The sequence below is a fragment of the Mytilus galloprovincialis genome, chromosome 13, assembly GCF_965363235.1.
Source record: "Mytilus galloprovincialis chromosome 13, xbMytGall1.hap1.1, whole genome shotgun sequence".
NCBI classification, from domain to species: domain Eukaryota; kingdom Metazoa; phylum Mollusca; class Bivalvia; order Mytilida; family Mytilidae; genus Mytilus; species Mytilus galloprovincialis.
In genome coordinates, this window is record NC_134850.1 from 41,048,358 (window position 1) to 41,069,624 (window position 21,267).

Below are 21,267 nucleotides of genomic sequence, written 5' to 3' on the forward strand. Positions count from 1 at the left end.
ACACGATGTAAGAATCGTCGGGTTGACATCAATTTATATTTCATGTTTTTTCATATAAGAAGCAACCGTCTTTCCAAGAAAGCAAGCATCTGGAATATCATATCAACTGGGATATTTATCAACCAGAGGCAGGCGATGCTTGAATGTTGCTACATATAAATGGAAAGTTCAAAATTTGGAAGCTTAAATCATCTCCTTTGTCGTAAACTTTTGTTTTCAACCGACACTCTTTGCCAACGTCTAGTTAAGACATAAGGCAGACTTAACTGTATCTGTTATATCCTTTTTTACATGTTCGATGGAAAAGATGGGTTCAACAAGGTCCCAAAACTGAATATTTTAGTGAGCACATTATCTTTTTTAACGGAATGTAAAGTTACAGGATAATGCTAGCTTCTTTTCATTCTTCCTAGTCAGCTCTTGTATAATGTCGGCCTTATATGAATAAAGTAACAAAAGAAGCTAACATTGTCCTTTAACTTTACATTTAAAAAGTAAAATAACAAAAATACCGAAATCAAAGGAAAATTCATATCGGAAAATCCTTTTTTAATGATAAAATCAAAAGCTGCAACTCTTCAAACGAATGGAAATTAACTGTCACACACTTGACTTGGAACGGGCATTTTTCTTATGTAGAAAATGGTGGATTAAACCTGGTTATATAGATAGCAAAACCTCTTGCTTTTATGACGGTCCTATAAGATTCCATGATATTGATAACAATGTGTTTTAAAAAACCCCATTAGGCATGATTGGAAAAATGTCAAAAATAGAGGTATAGCAGTCAATTATTTGTTGTAAAGATGATTCTCCGTGATGTATATGTATGTTAAAGAAGGAATATGGCTGTAATTCATTAACAGTTACTAAAAGGGAGCACCTGGTGTAGATTTCAACTTTTAGGTACATACATGTATTATTCATCTGTTCTGGTTACAAGCAGGTCGACATAAAATTTGCCTAAACCCAGAATAAGATCAGAGTTACAGAGTGTTGACTTTTCGTTTGCTTTAATTAATATGCGTGTTTTTGTCAGTCGTTGTAACACCTTCAAGAATGAATCGTGTTACCGATTCATTTAAGTTTTGGGTTTCGAATTAGTTTATACTTGACAACTTTTATATATTGCAATTGTTATAATTCAATTGCAATTGACGAGTCTGGTGAAGACAAATCAAACGTATGGCGTTCTATTTCGTAAGCATAGTACTTCTATGAAAACATTATTAAAGTATTATGAAAGGAAAAGTATGTTTTTTTCTTTCCTTTTTATTTTGTTTTTTTGTAAAATTTCTCCCCTGTTTGACTTAATAAACTAAACTATAGACGTACAAACATAACACTTTAGTTGTTTGAATATATAATATTTATTTTCATTTATTGTATACATTAAGAGGGAATAGCTGTTTAAATCATGTTCACCTATTTGAATAAATTTCGCATATCATATTTATCACATACTAAAACTTTAAAACATGAAATCCCGAGATGCAGAATTTAAAGAAATTCATATCCCAAAATCCCGAAATCGAAAAATTTATTCCCGGATCCCGTAAGGATCAATCCCAAAATCCCAAGCTTAAAAACACCCGATCCCGATGTCCAGAAAAAGGTCCTGCCTCCCTCTAATCTCTACCCTACTTTCATTTTTGCCAAATCACTACCTGCAAATTCACTTTAACAATATTTTTGCCAAATCACTACCTTCGGATTCACTTTCAACAATAAATTTGTTATGCCCCATTTATGGGCATTATGTTTTCTAGTCTGTGCATTGGTGCGTTAGTTCGATCGTTCGTCCGTCCGCCTGTCCCGGCTTTAGGTTAAAGTTTTTGGTCGAGGTAGTTTAAGTCCAATCAACTCGAACTTTAGTAAATAATGTGCCGATGTGGCATCCGTGTACTATATATGGACATATTCTTGTTTCAACATGTTTTACTTTTTTCTAATATATATGCAACTGGTATGACCCCCTTGAATAGTAAACATTTCAAAGAAAACAGTAGACAGAATACAGAATCTCTATATATTAAAGTAGTATAATCGTAGTTAACATGTAGATAAACGCGAAAAATAACTATCCTATCCTCTAATGAGGTATAATAGTTGTGGTTCTTGCGATCTAAACACCATGATATGGAGAACGCTCTGATTGGCTTATTTATTTTCTATTTTTGTTATCTATCATACGATTGGTTGTACTGGTGCATGTGCCAAACCGGAAGTCTTATCTACGACTAAAAGTCAGTCTGATGACGGAATTAATATCCGGACTCCTTTTTTGTCGTTTTTTCTCAAAAAATAACTCTATCTGAATAATCATAAGAATGGATGACATATGCGACTATGCATTTTACCTATAGAACACAGCGGCATGTTCTTTAATCTATCGTGGAAGGAAGAGAAGCGACACACAAAATCAGGTCTTCTCGTTTAATGATATAGATAGATAGATAGATAGATACATTAACTCACAGGAGATGATTTAAATACATTAAAACAAATTCAACAACAAAATAGGTAATTTTGAACTTTGCACAATCGCTGACCTATAAAATTATGTTTTCTCACGGACATCCGGGGCTTTATGCTCTGTCTCTTTCTCGTTGATGACTTCAATATTAGGATTAGTTGTCGTCTTTTTCAGTATTGGTTTCTTTCGCTGTGGTTGTCTACCTGGCATTGGGTATTGAAGAGAGGCACTGTATGTTGGACTTTCTATTGTTGTGATCTCACCCGGAAGATCCTCTTTGTTTACGTCACCGTGGCTAGTATTCGACCCAAAAGATTTTTCGTCCTTCGCAGAACATCCGGGCATTACATAGACACCGGACGAGTGATGTTGAACTGATGCGATTTCTCCAGGCATGTCAGTGATATCAATAGCTTTTGGGTTAGGTTCTATGTCTGCTTCAATTTCAACTGTGCCAAAATCTTCAACTTTTCCCATCAACCAAAATGTTCTCATATCACCTTTTCCCTATTGAAAAACAAAATAAACAAAATTTAGATAAAATCAAAGTAATGTTACAAACATAATTCAGATTGTGAGAGCCTTCTATAGGCCCAAGACCACAATTAAAGGCCCCGCTTTTCGAGTTCCTTTTAATTAGAGTGTATTTTTCCTTAATTTGTTTTTCCCTTCCTCACTCATTTCTTAGATTTTTTTGGGTGGAAATGAAAGAAGAGAGGTGAACTAAATTTTTGGATGTTGAATTTAAACTGATTTTGATATGGAATGAGTGATTAGACCAAGTGCAAAAAGGTTATATTTACATCTCTTGACTTGTCAATAGGGGTATGGATGTGTATTGGCTAATTTGTAAAAGCGATTGCTTCAATCTTTCTGAATTTTAGATGTATATTTGGACTAGTACTATACATTACACACACAAAAAATTTGACAAAAGTGCATTGTGCAATGTTTTTAATGACAAAAACGTTATAAAGAACTGATAGAGGAATTAATTGTGGTATGTGGCCTATAGCCGTCAATCAGTATTGTTTTACTCATTGTTGTATGACGTACGATGGCCTATAATACACCTTATCGCTAATCCCTACTGACCCGGCCGCTTGAACTTCTAACGTCATACAACAATCACTTTTCCATTGTGGCGTCAGATATTTTGTTTTATGACGTCAAAATTTTACGGGAACCTGTGTGGTATCCAGTAATGGCGACAAATAGCGATAAGGTGTATAACTGACATTCACTTCATTTGAATTCTTTTGTACTATAGGATGTCTTATTGACCATCATACCTCGTCTTTTTATGTTCATATTAATTATTTTATTTGTATAATTATGTTCTTTTATGGCTTCCGTAATTCCCAGTCTCGTTTTTCGTAAGCCATTTTAATTCTTACAATATACTTTCAATATATACTACCTTTACTGAAACGTTTCCTCTTTTCTTGATAGTAAACGATTTCGTCTTCCGAAGCAATTGATATGTAGAATAACTGATATGTATTTTATTTGCTGAAAAAAAAACTACTTAATGATAAAGCCATATAAATTTTGCATACAGTATACATGTAATAGTACATTCATTATTACCTGCATAGCAGATACTACGTAGCGTATTGATTTCTTTTGTGGAAAAGAACAAAAGATCAGTTGTTTCCATTACAAAGTACCCTATGTTCTCAAATATGTAGGATATAAGTAATGAGATGCTGTTTCAAAAATATTTTTGGTACTTCAGTTTTGCTCAAGGCAGGTTTTAATGGAGGACGGGAATGTTGCCACTACAAGAGGAACGTTTACAATGTCTTCTATGACACCGATATTCCAAAGAGATTTCTTTAAAGTAGCAACCAATTACGTAAAAATAGCACTATATTACGCAAGCTCTAGAAAAGTGTAATAACTGATAGATATATAATACTCCATTTAGAGCCAACAGCTGGAATAAATCCCTTTGTTCTCATTCCAGTGTGAGGAAACTGCGAATGGTTCCTGTATTATGTAACTATACAGATAATGATACATGTATACCGGTGCTGTTAGATTATTGTCACTTACAAACGGAAAGTCACAATAAAAAGTCTGAGATAATATTAAAATATATTTTTGGAAAATAAAAATACAATAAATAAGAAAAGGATTAAAGTTGTTTTTAACTTACGTTCACTGTATGCCTTCATTCTTGATGCAGTGTTGACTGTATCGCCAAATAAGCAGTACCGTGGCATCAATGTTCCCACAATTCCAGCCATACATGGACCTAATAATGTTAGAACCAAAAAGATTAGATGTGGTTTGATTTTCAATAAGACACCTCTCCACAAGAGACAAAATAACAAAGAAATTAACAACTATAGGTCATCGCACAGCCTTCAACAATGAGTAAAACCAATACCACGTAGTCGTTAATTGAATACAAGTCATAATCAACAATAAATTATTAAGATAAAGGAAAAATAGACCACTTTCGAGTTCATCCGTCACCGGAAAAAACTCGTCAATTAGACGCGCCTTTATGACGTCATTTCCCAGATAGAGGGGGTCGCCTGTATCCCTGCACTATTAACGTTTATCAAGCGTCTACGTGATCGTCATTGTGCAGAATAAACTAGAAATAATATTTGTTTTGTAAGTACCTAATCACAATTCCCTAATGACAGCAGTGCTGATTGTCAATTATGAGAATTTAATTTGCCGAATAATTCGTGCAATATAGAATTATAGTTTTTCAACCACTAGCTCAACATTGGAGCGGAAGTGACGATGCCCCCCTAAACGCACAAATGATGATCACTAAAACCAGAGTTTTTGACGGAAATGCATCGAACTCGAAAGTTGTCTATTACGTTAGCTGTAATCCCAAAAAGGTATTGTATGAAAACCTCATTAAAGTTCATTTCAATTCTATGATTTTAAAATGAAAGTTGATAAACGCAATATGATTATAACTTCCACATCGGCTTCAAATATAACTATAGTAGCACATATAAACATAAATACAATCCAAACACTCTTATGGTTTCACTTCCTTTTGGGGAAACATACTGCGCGTTGTGCACTACGTAAAATCGAATTTCGTAGTGGCCAAATGTAATAAATAAGATAAAGATAAGATAAGCATTCCACTATATTTTCATAAAAACACGTAGCACACCAATTACATGTCACGTGTTGAAAATGAGAGTTAAAGAATACATATTACTAAGTTTTGTTAGTTTACCTGAATTAATCCCTATTCTCAACTGAATAGATCTGTTACTGGACAAAACTTTCATTACAGACACAGTACGAAGCATATTGAGGGCAAACTCTGCTATCTCAAATGCATGGCGGTCTTTGTTTCGTTTTGGTAATCCTATAATGATCAAAATTATTTAATTAAATATAATAGTTGCTCAAATTATGAGATCAAACAAAAAACTAATACACAACTATAGACTCAAATATGTAAAAAGCAAAAAGCTCATGTTAAATATATATGCAGAAGCAACAAATCTACATTTTATCATTTCTTAGATGGGATGAACATTTTTAAAATACTGATTGGTTTGTTTTTCTACAAATAAAAATAAAACAATGTCTTTTAAAAATTTATGAAGCTATAAAGTTTAAACCTGATGCAACCATATAACAGTCGTTGATAGTTTCCACTTTGTAAACATCAAAATCATCTAAAATATCATCTACTGTGTTATACAATGCATTCAACAGTTCAACAATCTCCATGGGTGTAAGATCGACAGTTAGCCTGTCAAACCCATACATATCAGAGAAACAAACAGTGACCATCTTGAAAAACTCAGCGTCAACCTTCTTTTTCTTTTTCAGCATATCGGCAACCTGTCTTGGTACCATTTGGTATAGTAATCCATCCGTCCTTTTCTTTTCCTTCGTGAGCTCTTTGGTTTTATCAACCAAAGTAAGCGCGTATGTCTGTATGCTGCTAGTTAAGCTCTCTGTTGCTATGATGACAACAGGACAAACAAGAATAACGATAACTAGAAGTACGGCGTTTATGGCGAGTTGCTGCGTTAGGTCATCAATTTCGTTATTAAATTTTGATATTACAAATGTGCCCATTTCTGTCTGAACGCTGAATAGGGTATCTAGATATATTGTCATGTTATCGAAAAAGAAACGCGCTTTTCGTACGTCTACGGCAGCAATGGTGGAGTTTGTCAATTGAATTTCGGCTCTAAAATATTCTATTGTGGATGAAAAATTAATGGGAAGGTTTTCTACGTTCTTAATATAAATTTCATCCACAACAGTAGAATACATTCCAATACTCCTCATGTATGCACGAAAGCTGTGTAACCTCAAGTTATAATTTTCAAAGTAAGTACGCGATTCGAATCCTCCTCGAGCATAAAACATTGTACCAAGAGCACGTTCGACCCCTAGGTTTTCCTTAGCACTTGATAATTTCTGATATGCTACCAGTAATTTCCAGATGAGAGAAAATTTCGATTCAGTGATGGTATTATACAGCCATAATATTATTGTATCAATACTTCTTGAATAGAAATCTATTTCATTTTGGATTGATAGAACGTTTGGATTGAGGACCCGTCGATGCTCTTGAAGAAACGCCAGAAAATTTTCCTTTGACAAAAACATAACATTTAAAGTGTCGATGTCATTTGGCCAGGTCAATTCCAGTATAACGTCATCTGTTTTCGTGTACTCGGATAGAAGAAATGACTTGGTTTCTGGTCCAATGGCGCTTAAATAAAGGACACTCATATCTCTTTCAACTTGGAGGCGATGTACCAGTTTTCCTAAATCAATGCTGAAGTATAGTGCAGATCGTCTCTGAAAATAGATTTAAAATACACTTACTGAAAACCAATTAATGTTTGCGAGCGGTTTCATATCGAGACTTATGCGAGTAGAAAAATAACGTGAATACAAATTTTCACGACTATCTTAGACTTGGATCTTTCTATATTTGACTACATGTACATTGCGTAAATTAAAAAATCTCGATAGTGCAGATCGTCTCTGAAAATAGATTTAGTACGGAAGCCGTAAGGGGACACAAAAAAAATTAGAAAATATTTTTTTTTAATTCGAGATCACGATAAAACATTACCGTTTTACCGAGATCTCGATAAAAAATATATCGTTATCTCGATAAAACGGAAATTGTTATATCGAGACCTCGGATTATTATATCGTTATCTCGATTTATTAAAACGAGATCTCGGATTATTAAAACGAGATCTCGGGTTATCAAATCGTTATCTCGGTTAAATATATCGACATCTCGATAAAAATATATCGTTATCTCGATAAAACGAATCTGTATTTCTGAATTCGTCATTTAAATGTTATCTTACAAATATTCAAATTAATATCAGAAACAAAAATTCAAAGCACTCTTTAAAATTTTTAACTTGATTCATTTATTTTTTTAGTTTCGGAGAATAAATTGTGGATTTCCCTAACTATTTTTAACAGAAATTCCTTGGTTTAATGTATGGACGACCTGAATACCAAAACATATATATAAATATCAAAATACTCAACTCTATCTATTTTTATTTTCACGTTACCTTTGCTGTTCTTCATCCCATATTTATAGATATAACATGTCCATTGTGCCGCAATGACCATTAGAGGGGTTACGGAGGATCTAAATGCCAAAATACGCGTGAAAATTAAGAAATAGCTTATTTTGAATAATGGAATGGATATTTTGAAAAATGGAGTAGACTGCTGCGACCCTTCAGCCCGAATTCCAAATATACATTATACCTCATTCGAAAGCTTATTAATATACCATTTTATATCTCTTTCTATAAGCTTTCAAGTAGTGTATAAAGGGGCTGAAGGGTCTGTGTTACTCCTCTAATATGCGTTGCGAAACATATTGACTATATATCTTTTGTTCTCTATAAATAAGCTTTCGAATGAGGTATAAGGTATGTATGTAATTAGGGGCTAAAGGGTCGCAGCAGTCCTTTCCCTTATTCAAAATATCCATTCCATTATTTAAAATTGGCTATTTTCATAATATTTCACGCGTATTTTGGCATTTAGGTCCTCCGTAACCCCTCTATTGGTCATTGCGGCACAATGGACATGTTATATCTATATATATGGGATGAAGAACAGCAAAGGTAACGTGAAAATAAAAAAAGATAACGTTGAGTATTTTAATATTTATATATATGTTTTGGTATTCAGGTTTTCCATACATTGAACCAAGGAATTTCGGTTAATAATAGTTAGGGAAATCCACTAGTTTATTCGCCGAAACTAAATAAATGAATGAATTAAGTTAAAATTTTTAAAGAGTGCTTTGAATTTTTGTTTCTGATATTAATTTGAATATTTGTAAGATAACATCAAAATGACGTATTCAGAAATACAGATTCGTTTTATCGAGATAACGATATATTTTAATCGAGATCTCACTATATTTAACCGAGATAACGATTTAATAATCCGAGATCTCGTTTTAATAAATCGAGATAACGATATAATAATCCGAGATCTCGATATAACAGTTTCGTTTTCTCGAGATAACGATATATTTTTTTATCGAGATCTCGATATATTAAACCGAGATAACGATTTAATAATACGAGATATCGATGTAACAGTTTCGTTTTCTCGAGATAACGATATATTAAACCGAGATAACAATATAATAATCCGAGATCTCGATATAATAAATCGAGATAATGATATAATTAATCGAGAGAACGATTTAATAATCCGAGATCTCGATATAACAATTTCGTTTTATCGAAATAACGATATATTTTTTATCGAGATCTCGGTAAAACGGTAATGTTTTATCGTGATCTCGAATTAAAAAAAATATTTTCTAATGTTTTGTGTGTCCCCTTACGGCTTCCGTAATTTAGAATACACGTACTGAAAACCAATTAATTTTTGTGAGCGGTTTGATATCGAGACTTTTTCTAGTACAAAAATAACGTGAATATAAATTTTCACGAATGTCGTAGACTTGGATCTTTCTATATTTGATTACATGTACATTGCGTAAATTCAAAAATCTCGATAGTGCAGATCGTCTCTGAAAATATATTTAAATTCACGTACTGAACACCAATTAATGTTTGCGAGCGGTTTGATATCGAGACTTTTGCGAGTAGAAAAATAATTAACGTGAATACAAATTTTCACGAATATCTTATACTTGTATCTTTCTGTATTTGACTATATGTACATTGAGTCAATTCAAAAATATCGATAGTGCAGATAGTCTCTGAAAATAGATTTAGAATACATGTTCTGAAAACCAATTATTTTTTGCGAGCGGTTTGATATCGAGACTTTTGTGAGTACAAAAGTAATGTGTCAGTGAATACAAATCGTCACGCCTATCTTAGACTTGGATCTTCTATATTTGACTACATGTACATTGCGTAAATTCAAAAATCGCGAAAAAAAAATCACTTAGTAGTAGGCTTAGAAAGAGTAAATGCAAAATATACTATACACGAAAATAGGTTTATTTACAGAATACATTCACATACAACTCATAAAAAAAAAGATGTACTCTAAATTTGTATTCTTTGGACCTTGTATTTCGATATCGTAATTTTAACAGGTTATATTAATTTACAAAATCAGAAATCTGTTTTATAGTTTTTCTTATTGTATCTTAAGGAATATGTTTAATTAATAAGTATTCTCAAACAACACTTTTATTTAACCTGTGTACACACAATATTTTATCTTTACCTTGTAATACTCTTCCCTGAAGCCTACACTATCAGCAAGGGTATAAACCGTATAAGCCCAGAGGCCTAATATTGGCAGCACGTTCAAACAGAGCATTTTGAAGAGCTGAATTCTTTTACCAGACTGAGACAGTGGTTCATCACGGCAAATTCCTGGAATTAAAACCGATATACGAATTATTGTGTTTATGAATTGGAGCCGCTTCTACTCTATAACTCTTAAAATGATGATCTGATCTATTTCTTAAACAACTATATTTCAAGAATTTCATATAATTACCTCTTCCCATAAATTGTGGTTGAAGAGCATCGATCAAGCCCGAGGAACCACGAAATACTGAACTTGATGACGAACTGAAATATACTGCAACGTCATTCTTTCTCTTCATAGTTTCCACCATTAATAATTTCTGTTAAAATAAATTTAACGATACTTTATTTCGTAAGATATTGAACTAAATGTATAACAAGCTTTACTTTTGGTCTACATGTAAGAATGATCTCAGAACAATGTAATGGATCCGGGGCGGGGCTGATAAAGAAATCCGCTTGCCTCCATTTAAACCAGGTTTAATCCACCATTTTCTACATAAGGATATGCCTCTACCAAGTCAGGAATATGACAGTTGTTTTCCATTAGTTTGATATGTTTGAGCTTTTGATTCTGCCATTTGTTAAGGGACTTTCCGTTTTGAATTTTCCTTGAAGTTTTTTGTTTTTTGGTGTTTTTTTTTTTTTTTTTTTTTTTTTTTTATATATATATTTTATAAATGCCAGAGTATAATAGCCTTTGTAACATGTATGTTTTATTTTGTCTTTAATTTCAAGTTACTGTACTAAAACTATTGTTGCAACCCTTGGAGGCAATATGACCATTGAAGGTTTTTATTGTTTTAGCTAGGTTTTTTCTCACAGCGTTTTACGTCGGTCACTGACGAAGGTTCATCCGGAAACAGGTAGCGTGCACACGGAAATCGGCATTTTATTATTTTAAATGCCAATGAATCGGTAAACTATTGGTACGTTTTATACTGCAATCAGCTATTTTACTATACAGATAAAGCTATACGTATAAACGTTAGCTTTATACGTCAATGACCTCAACTCACCTATAAGCCCCGCCTACTTACAACGTCACGTCACAACCATGACAACGTGTAGTAACAATGGTCAAACTTTTATGAATTTAAACTTGTTATGTCTTCAAATTGGTAATTTATATACCATGTTTATCAAATGTTATTAATTAACTTCATTTTCCCTTTCTAATTCCTTAAATTATCATTGTTTTACCGCCTAGACTACGCTCATAGGGAAATACCCCAAAATGGTACCCCAAGGGGGAAATTCCAAACACTTTTTTTTAATAATATTTGTTTCATATTTTTTTTTTTTTTTTTTTTTTTTTTTTTTTATCAATTTCAGTATAAAAACAATATACGTATAGTGTCTTGAAATATGAAATTTATTTGTATTCGGCACGAAACAGGGGAAATGCTCGGTATAACCTCGCATTTCCCCCGTTTCTAAGCCTCATACAAATAAATTTCATATTTCAAGACACTATACGTATCTATAATACTAAAATTACGAGGTCCAATTTGTCAGCCGTCATCACGTAAAAACGACGAATCAAAGAATTCAACTTTATATATAACTAATATAGTACAAAGGTGTAGATTAAAAATTACACCACTCCAGGTCCTTTTGTTTTCCACGTAATTAATATTGCCAATAATTAAGAAGTTCCGGGTCGAGTCCGATACCGATACCAATAGTATATTCACCTGTTACCGATTACCTTATATGTACGTTCCGCATCTGACAGGCGCACCACCAAACGGTGTATTCAGGATTAATATGCTATATAGTATTACACGGGTCATAATCACAGGGTTGACACTACTTAATTGTCAAATTGTTACCTATTGTAGTATTTTAATCAGTTAGACTTTCTAAGATAACAATACGAATACTAAAAATCTGGACTAAAGGTACAGTTTTCAATTTGTTAGCGGGCATGACGTAAAACAGCGAATCAAAGAATTCAATATTTATAACTAATATAGGACAATGCTGTTGATTAAAAATACTCCATTCCAGGACCTTTTGTTTTCCAAGTAATTAATATTATCAATAATTGATAAGTTCCAGTTCGACGGGTTCAAACAGAAAGATTTGAAAGCAGAGAAAACTGTGTATCTTATAATCAGCATGACTTTATCAGATGACAATACTAATACTAAATAAGGCTTGCGCATAGTTATATACTTTAATTCAGTCACGGACCCGCGATATACGGGTGTGTTCTAGTATTGTCTAAATGTCACTGTCTAATAGGTTTAATAGATAATCGAATTTTCTGCACATCGATATTGCGTGCACGTAGAGTGTGCGATTTGACTACTTATAAACTCATGAAATTTCGGCAATACTTTGTATCTTTCATGTAAAATTTTAAAAAGAATAATCTGGTACTTTTAATAATAAACTCAGAGGGTGGCGTGCAAATTCTACATTATAAAAATATCTAGAAACGAGCGAACCACAGTTTGGTTTTAAAAAATAATCTACTGGTCAAGTAAAGTTTCAATCAGTTGAGTTTTAGAGAAAATGGGTTATTCGTTGTCAATATAATGGAATTTTGTGCGACTGTCATACAAGTGAGAGGTTTAGCTAGCTATAAAACCAGGTTTAATCCAACATTTTCTACATTAGAAAATGCCTGTACCAAGTCAGGAATATGACAGTTGTTATTCATTCGTTTAATGTGATTGAGCTTTTGATTTTGCCTTTTGCTCAAGAACTTTCCGTTTAGAATTTTCCTCGGAGTTCGGATTTTTTTGTTATTTTACTTTTTATGAGATTCATTTTTGATCAATTTAATTTTGGATGTTAAGCGTCTTCTGATTGGCTTTTTAACGGTTTTTTTTTAACAGTTGGAAAGCAAGTCCTTGGAAACGTCCGTTGTCGTAAAGCTTTATCAGCAACAATAGCAGGGGGAACTAATTAGGTGGCTCTACAGTTGTCCGTAACGTCAAAAAGTCCGCCAAATCAATCGGCTAAACAATTGACGTTTTTTGCAACTTGTCATGCTTTTATTATAATCAAATTTTAAAATTTGTAGATTTTGTGACCAATATAATTTCTTTACGACATACAAACATTACAAAAAATAGCTTGTTATTGCTATTCCTTTATCCTAGTCCGTTCTAAAAAAAAAAAAAAAAATAGCCATCTTTTTTGTTCGCCAAAAAAAAATCCAAATACAGAAAAGAACGGTTATAATCTTAAACGAAACCGGGAAACCTATTTCAAATTTATACACTCCTTTGAAGCCATCATTTTTTACTTTTATACATCAATTTTAGTGACCACTAGCCACTTCCACTAGCCATGTCAATTTGTATCTGGTTTTAGCTACGTTTCTACTTCAAAACAGTGAAGTTTAGCTTCTTTTCATTGTACCTGTTTCAAAGTGTTCTAAAATACTGATTTTATTAAAGACATGAATGAAATTTTGATTAAAAGTTGTGGATTTTCACAATTCCATACGATACCTGTATTTTAAAGTAACTAAAACCCCTTTTGATCCCTACACAAATTGACGGTGACATTGTTTTCTTTTTTCAACATACGTCATGTAACGTTTATAACAAAGTATGTGTCAGGGTCATGTACATAGTAAAAATTTACACATTGGAAAAGTGAAACAACAAACAAAGATCTTCTTTATTGCGTTTAAAGCTGAACGTCTTGGAAAATGCTGACAGATCTGACAAATTATTGATAGCCTACTGTATGGATATACAAAAGCACAAAAATAGCAATAGAAAATGCATTGCAAAGAAAATTCTGTAGGAAAAAAAATATGAAAAAAGGAAATGAAGGTCAGTTAATTATATTCATATTTTATAAAAGAAAATCTTGCTTATATTATAATCTCTTTACTTAGTAAGCTACAGTAATAAGAGCAAAAACTAGCTTATCAAGCCAAACAAGAAGCTAATTCAGAGAGATGTGTTCTTACAAAATTGAATTTATTCAGATGGCAAATTCTTGTCAAATTAAATCATCATTGATCATTATTGAAGTAAAATGCACAAGATTTGTCCCACCAATTTCATTTCATTTCCAATTACTAGTATTCAGGCAAAGTATATATACAATGCTTTGTTTATAAATATGTAAAGCAGCTGATACAGCAACCTGTTCAAGAGAAGAAGCCCCATTTTTTCCAAAAAGTTTACTTTCATAATCTATAAAATACCCTGAAAAATAAGACAAAGGGCTACTGTGTTATCTAATCTAATAGTTTAATTTTACAATAATAATGATTCTTAAATTCAAAATTGTGTCACTTTCACTTATAATTTAAAGCATATTTTTTTTTACAGAATTGCTGTCAATATTTTTGGTATAAAACTTATAAATCCCTTTTCTGTAGGATATTTTCTAGGCAGTATTTTACTGTTCAACTATGAAACATATAGGCATGAGTTTAAAGGGTCTCTTGATTTGAAGAAAGTTATTGTGACTCTTGGTCACACTTGCACACTTTATAGAATATAAAATATATATGATCATACTATTTATTATACCAATTTTCAGATATTTTTTTTTATATTCAAATTGTATAAAATATAATTTATTGCATTAAAAATTAACAGTGTTTAAAAAAATTCTGCTTGGAATGATCCCACATATAAAAATTACACAGTATATTTCATCAGCCAGATTTAATTTCTCTCAATATAGCTAGGTTTTTAGTTTTGCCATTATCCACATTTCTGAATTGTTTTTTTTACTAATATTTTGTCTTTTAATTTTTACATTTAGTCCTTCTCTGAAAAATAGGGAAGTATCTCTTCTTTATATTATCATAAAATAGGTGTAAATCGAGTTTCGTTTATTTTCTTTCTAATTTTTGTAAAGTAAACTCCTTTTTTAATTTTTATGCATTTTGCTGAGTTTTTATTTTTGACTGGTGATATTAAGGGGAGATAACCACTTGTATAAATCGGCATAAAAACCACCGCTTCGTTTTGAAAATAACTTTTTAGATTTTAGTAAATATTTAGATTTTTCGATCAGGAGACTTGTAATGACTATTTTCACCCAAACTCCAAGTTTGAAGATAAAATAAAGAATAAAGGACTTTGATTTGATGTGTAAGTTTTGGCGAGAATAAACTATGTATATTCAAGATTGGTTGGATCAATAAGTTTTTATTACGACAATAGTATTTAGTGAGTAAAAATGAGGTTTGTCTCGTCCGTTTTTTTACTGAATTTTCACGGTCACGTGACTCTATTGTTGCTGATAAACTTGGGGCCAAACAGTGACCTGCTTTCCAACTGTTAAAAATAGAATTTAAAATTAAATGATCAGGAATGAGTGTAGTACTTTTTCTACCTATTCGAAATAGCTTTAAAAATGTGGTGCACACTTTTAAAATAACCAGATACGCGGGTTATTAAGTGTGCACCACATTTTTTATGTTATTTCATTATAAACAGAAAAAATATTACAGTAATTCCTTAAATAAATGATTGAGTTTGAGATTAGAAAACGTTTTGTTTGGCTGTTCCGTTTAAACCCTTTTGTTTCTTTAAGGAATGACTGTAATATTTTTTCTGTCTATGAAGAAATAACATAAAAAATGTGGTGCACACTGAATAACTAGTCCAGCCCTGGCCTCAGTGACTCATTTTTTTGTTTGTTTTTTTTTTGTTGTCACTGAGTCCAGCTCGCCCTCCATTACCTTCAATGGTGCAAGCTCCCGGGTATATTACCCGGGGACGATAGAGACAATGCCAGAGCGCTCAAGTACGAAAATTGTATCACAAATGGTAAAACTTGATAAAATAAACAAGTTGCATACCTGAAATGCTTGTACACTATATGGAAACTCATCTTAACAGAAGGAAATCCCTTGCAGTCGGAGCTGTGGACATCTTGTTTACATCAGTAACGCTATATTACGGAACGTGACGTTTCTACGTTATAACGTTAGACGAAACAAATTCAATGTATCGATACAGATTTTCAACGTCGTTTAATCAACTATTTTGCACCTCAAACTATTTAAACGCGGACCTTAGGGCACTGAATGCTGCTGGTAAATTATGACACTTTAAATCATGTTTATATATGTGTACCTTCTGTTGTTCAGATGAAGTTTACTGATTGTGTTTTTTTCTTCAGTTTCCGGCAAGTGACAGAAAGTTCAAACCAAATTAATCAGTTTTAACTTTTCCGTATATCATCATGGTTCCTTTCAGTAAATGACAGGACAATTATTATAATAAATTTCTTCATTAATTTATCATCACACTTTTATTTTATTAACAATTTTTATATCCCGAAATTCCATGAAAAATCCCGAATATTTAATTTGGGGTTGCCGTACGGCCAACAGGCGGCTCTGTCTATTTCCTTGCGATAACATGGTCCGAGAACACAATTATTTCGTAGTGCATTTCTTTTGGAACATAAATGAAAATAAAAAAAATCCCACCTGCGCTTTCTCAAAGAAACTTTTACAGTGTGTTGTACAACTTTTGGGACAAATTATATCAAAATTATAGAAAACTTCATCGGCTCTAACTCAAAATATGGACAATTGTTTGTTTAGGGCGTCTTGAAATCTTTTGACAGCTTCCGAAGTGCTAATTTTAAACCTTTTTCAGCTGGACCAAATCACTACTTTCCTTTAAAATTCTGGATCCAAATTTTTTTACAGTGTAATTTCATCCCCCTACTTGCAATTTGAGGCATTAAACATGGAGAAATAAATTTGGAAGGGGTATAAAAATTAATGGCAAGTAACCCACTGTCAACACTAGGGACTATATTTGTGAACTCAAGGGACGACAATGGTGGTCTCGGACCACATATATCAACCTTTTTGAATGTGAATTAATTGTTACTTATGACAAAATGAAGAACAACTTCAATACTGACGATTTTCATTTTCTCTCATTTTTTTTTAAAGTTCTTGTTAATACTTCAACGCGGTAAGTCTTTTTTTTTTCTTAAGCAGCGAATGATAAGTCTGAAATTGTTTTTCACTTAAAGTCTTTTATAAGTGTATTCAATTTAACATTGTAATTTAATGCAATTTAAAACATTTTTCTTTCTTTCAAATTAAAGAAACACATACTTGCTATTAACATAGGCCTATGGACCAAAATAAAGTATTTTGGATGGTGATTAATCATTTTCCAAGTCCAGTTTCCAAAATCGTATCAGGGCCAGACCATCTCCGTTAACATTCGGATTGAAAAATTGTTAAAAAATAAAAGTGCATGTAATGATTAGTTGATGAAGAGATTTCATATTGTCCCGTCATTGACTGAAAATTTACGAAGAAACGGAGTAATCGTTCGAGTTATATTAGATTCTTTTTTTTTTAGTCCTAGAAGATATGGCCAACTATGAAAACATTCCTTTACAGGTGTGAATGTGTTTTTTTTTTTACCCGCAGAAAACGTTCATACATCCGACCGTTAATGCAGCAAGTTCTTTAATTATGAAATCATTAGAAAATAAAAATTCTTTTTGTTTTGGTAACTATGTGACATTTTTAACTTAATTTTCCTAGATGCAGAGTGCCGACAGATTTAATATTGTTGCAAAACGTAACGGTTATTTGACATTGATTGCTTTATCGTTTTCCCCGGAATATTCTGCTCATTGTTGACCTTCAAAAATATCATTTTTAAATATTCTATTGATACCTAAGCATCTGCAAGATTTATCTATTAATATATATATATACATATACATGTATATATCTTCTTATGCATTACGGACTGAGTTTAACACTTTATTTTTTATTCTTGCAATAACTTCTCATTTATATTCTTGCAAAAACTTCTCATTTATAATGCACGCCGTATCCCTATGAAATTTTGTTTTGGAATTAGGAATTTAATTTATAGAAACTCAGGTTGATGTATGAAAGTCCGGGAATTGTAACCCTATTAATGCAATTTCGTTAATCCCATCCGTTTGAATATGATCACAAAAAACATCGATAGAAAAATAGAAAAACGAAATTTATTGGACTGAAAGAATATACGGATTGAATTAGGAAAAAGCAAACCACAAGCAGTCGTTTAAACTCATGATCATACAAAAATTAGTTTGTTAGCCATGGAATGAGAAAAAAAATTGTTATTGTTTGAATAACTTTCCCTGTATTCCAAGTAAAAACAGTCTCTGAAATTCATTGTTCTGTACAGAAGAAATCCTATATAGAATCGATATGGTTTCTGGATTTTTTTTAGTGTTGGTGTTTCTTTGTGTGAATAAATGGAGATATGGGATATACAATAAGATAGCAATGGCTATGCAATTGTCGACATCAAAACCATAGACATTTTTCAGTTTCCTAGTACATATTTGTTGAAGTCGTTAAACTTCTAATTGAACTTCTGTAGAAAAATCAAACCATAATGAAATCAGGAGGTGTGGTATAGTTGACAATGAAACAATTTTCCACCAAAGACCAACTGACGTATATGATAGCTTGCTAACATTGGTACATTTGATAACACCAGTTTACCATTTCACTACACTGCATATTCACTGATACGTACATAATTTGTCACCACATTCCTAATAAAATAGCACCATCATATTGTTTTAACCGTTCGGCAATCCAATTTGCACTGGGTATATATGTTACAGTGAATTTGTATAATCAGGGATTATGTAGAATCCCTGATTTTTCAGGGAATATGTAGAATCACTAAAATCATTAGTAATATTATATATAATCCCTGAAAATGACCTGTGATTTTACATAATCACTGAGCATTTTAATAATTATTCTACAACTTCCCTAATATGATTTCAGGGATTATGAATAATTTAATGATCCTTTGTTTGATAAAAAAAATAATATAGACAAATTATATTTTTTTCTTTCATTAATTCCTTGCCAGATGAAATAATTTTGCTTTTAAACACAGAGGATGATCTACAATATATAACCAACACGGGGTTTCGAGATAAAGTTGAAGACTTCAAAATTAATAATATCAACATTCCCTTTATCGCAAAGCTTTACATGTATTGTTTGTTTATTAAAAGCCAGCGTCAAATGAATATTCAGGTAAAAAAGAAGATGTGGTGTTATTGCCAATGAGACAACTGTCAACAAGAGACCAAAATGACACAGAAATTAACATCTATAGGTCACCGTACGGCCTTTAACAATGAGTAAAGCCCATACTGCATAGTCAGATATAAAAGGCCCCGAAATGACAATGTAAAACAATTCAAACGAGAAAACTAACGGCCTTATTTATGCTCTATTTTTAAATTCACAAAGCATGTTATTTGTGATACATGTTAAGCAAATGATGAAGAAGATTATTAAACATCTGTTTTGTGTGTGTTTTTTGTTTGTTAAAATGAACAAGACATTCAAACTGTGAGAACTTATGCATCTAAATGTAGGAAAAACAGGTAGAACTTAGGATTGACACATCGAAACAAATTTTAGAGGATTCCGAAGCTTGCATTTGGTGTAATATTCTCATAGCAATTCCACATGGTGAAAAAGGACAGGGAAATTGAAACACATAATGACAATTGTTTTAAAAAAAAAGTCTGAAATAGGATATCGCCTGACTACAAAACATGGTACTTTCTTGCTCGAACCGGTTCAAGGTTGCAAATTCCCATCTTTTGTTGAGGGGTACCTTTAGATGTTTTACTGAACACTTTATTTCACTTAGGCGTGATTCTTAAAATCTGATTCGATATGTGCAGGAAAAGGTGCATATTGTGGTAAAACAGATGTGAAGCATATTATTTTGATATGTTGTGTTTCACATTTTCATGTAGTGTGCCTAACAGTTTAAAAATATTGGGTTATCATTTTGATATATTGTGCTTAACATTTTACAATTTATGTTACTTTATAATGATGTTTTTATGTGATTTTATAGAATAAATAATTGCAATTTTTTCATTTTCTTTATAAATAAAACTATTTCTTCATTTCAGTTATTATGCAGAAACCCTGACGTATTTTCTAGTGATTATACATAATCCCTGAAAATTTTAGTGATTAAATATAATCCCTAAACTAGCCAGTGATTCTCCATAATCCCTGAAAATTTCAGGGATTCTACATAATCACTGATTATACAAATTCACTGTAACATATATAGGTTTTATATATATACGGCTTATCTATTAGGACGACAGTCTTTTAAATTGTATACCTGCTTGTATGCTTGTACTAAAGCTGCGTATATCGTCAGTTTTTTTTTTTTTTTTTAAATGACAGGTTGCTGGATTATGATACATGATATAAAATAACACGCAGAATACAGACTCCGGCTTACGTGTCGTACATGCACAATTTCAAACTGGAATTTTTTGCGCGGAGTGTTTTACTTATATAGAGGGTGCATATGTAAGCGTAATTTCATTCCACCGTGTATTTATTCCGGGTATTTGTTTTTCACTAGAGAATATTGGAAGTAAAAAGTGTCACGAGCGTCGATCTTGGTATCGTTGTTTTGTTTATATTGACCGGTTTATTGTTTACATATACATTTATGGGTTGAAATAATTTTCAGGGAATTAGTTTAATAGTCCTTCATTACTGAGTAAAAATATAAATTTTTCGTCAATAGACAAGTTATAAAATTGATCGTTATGTTTTACTGCTTCATTATACAATATATTTCGAAGGTCTGCATGTAAAGGACATAAAGTAACTATATTTTTCTCATCTTCAATTTCGTTTTTACACATAAAACAACATCTTTCATTTATTGGCTTTTTCTCATATCGTCCTGTTTCTATTTTAAGTGGCGCAACGACACATCTAAATTTTGCATAAGCACTTCTAAATTTAATAGATATATTTTGTTTTAAATATAACTCTGTACAATATTGTGATTTATATCGCTTATAAGTACGAAGCTTATTACCATTACTCTGTGACAAAATTTTCGTTTGCATTCTGCAATATATTATTAAATAAAACATTTTCAATTTGTAGAACAATTTTCTTTATGCAGCACACTATCAATACTAGTC

At 32.0% G+C, this 21,267-nt stretch overlaps 1 protein-coding gene across 1 annotated transcript in view; it reads right to left on the reverse strand.

Moving 5' to 3' along the window:
* Window positions 1-2,015: 2,015 nt before the first annotated feature.
* The window catches only part of LOC143056268 (uncharacterized), a 31,232-nt gene continuing 11,980 nt past the window's right edge, over window positions 2,016-21,267 (reverse strand). Inside the window, exons 2-8 of the mRNA XM_076229363.1 lie at window positions 10,478-10,607; window positions 10,199-10,350; window positions 6,091-7,291; window positions 5,697-5,831; window positions 4,638-4,736; window positions 3,897-3,988; window positions 2,016-2,983 (exon numbers count right to left, since the gene is read on the reverse strand). Of these exons, the coding sequence (XP_076085478.1) occupies window positions 2,561-2,983; window positions 3,897-3,988; window positions 4,638-4,736; window positions 5,697-5,831; window positions 6,091-7,291; window positions 10,199-10,350; window positions 10,478-10,598 (2,223 nt within the window). The 5' untranslated portion in view covers window positions 10,599-10,607 and the 3' untranslated portion in view covers window positions 2,016-2,560. The remainder of the gene's footprint in view (window positions 2,984-3,896; window positions 3,989-4,637; window positions 4,737-5,696; window positions 5,832-6,090; window positions 7,292-10,198; window positions 10,351-10,477; window positions 10,608-21,267) is intronic.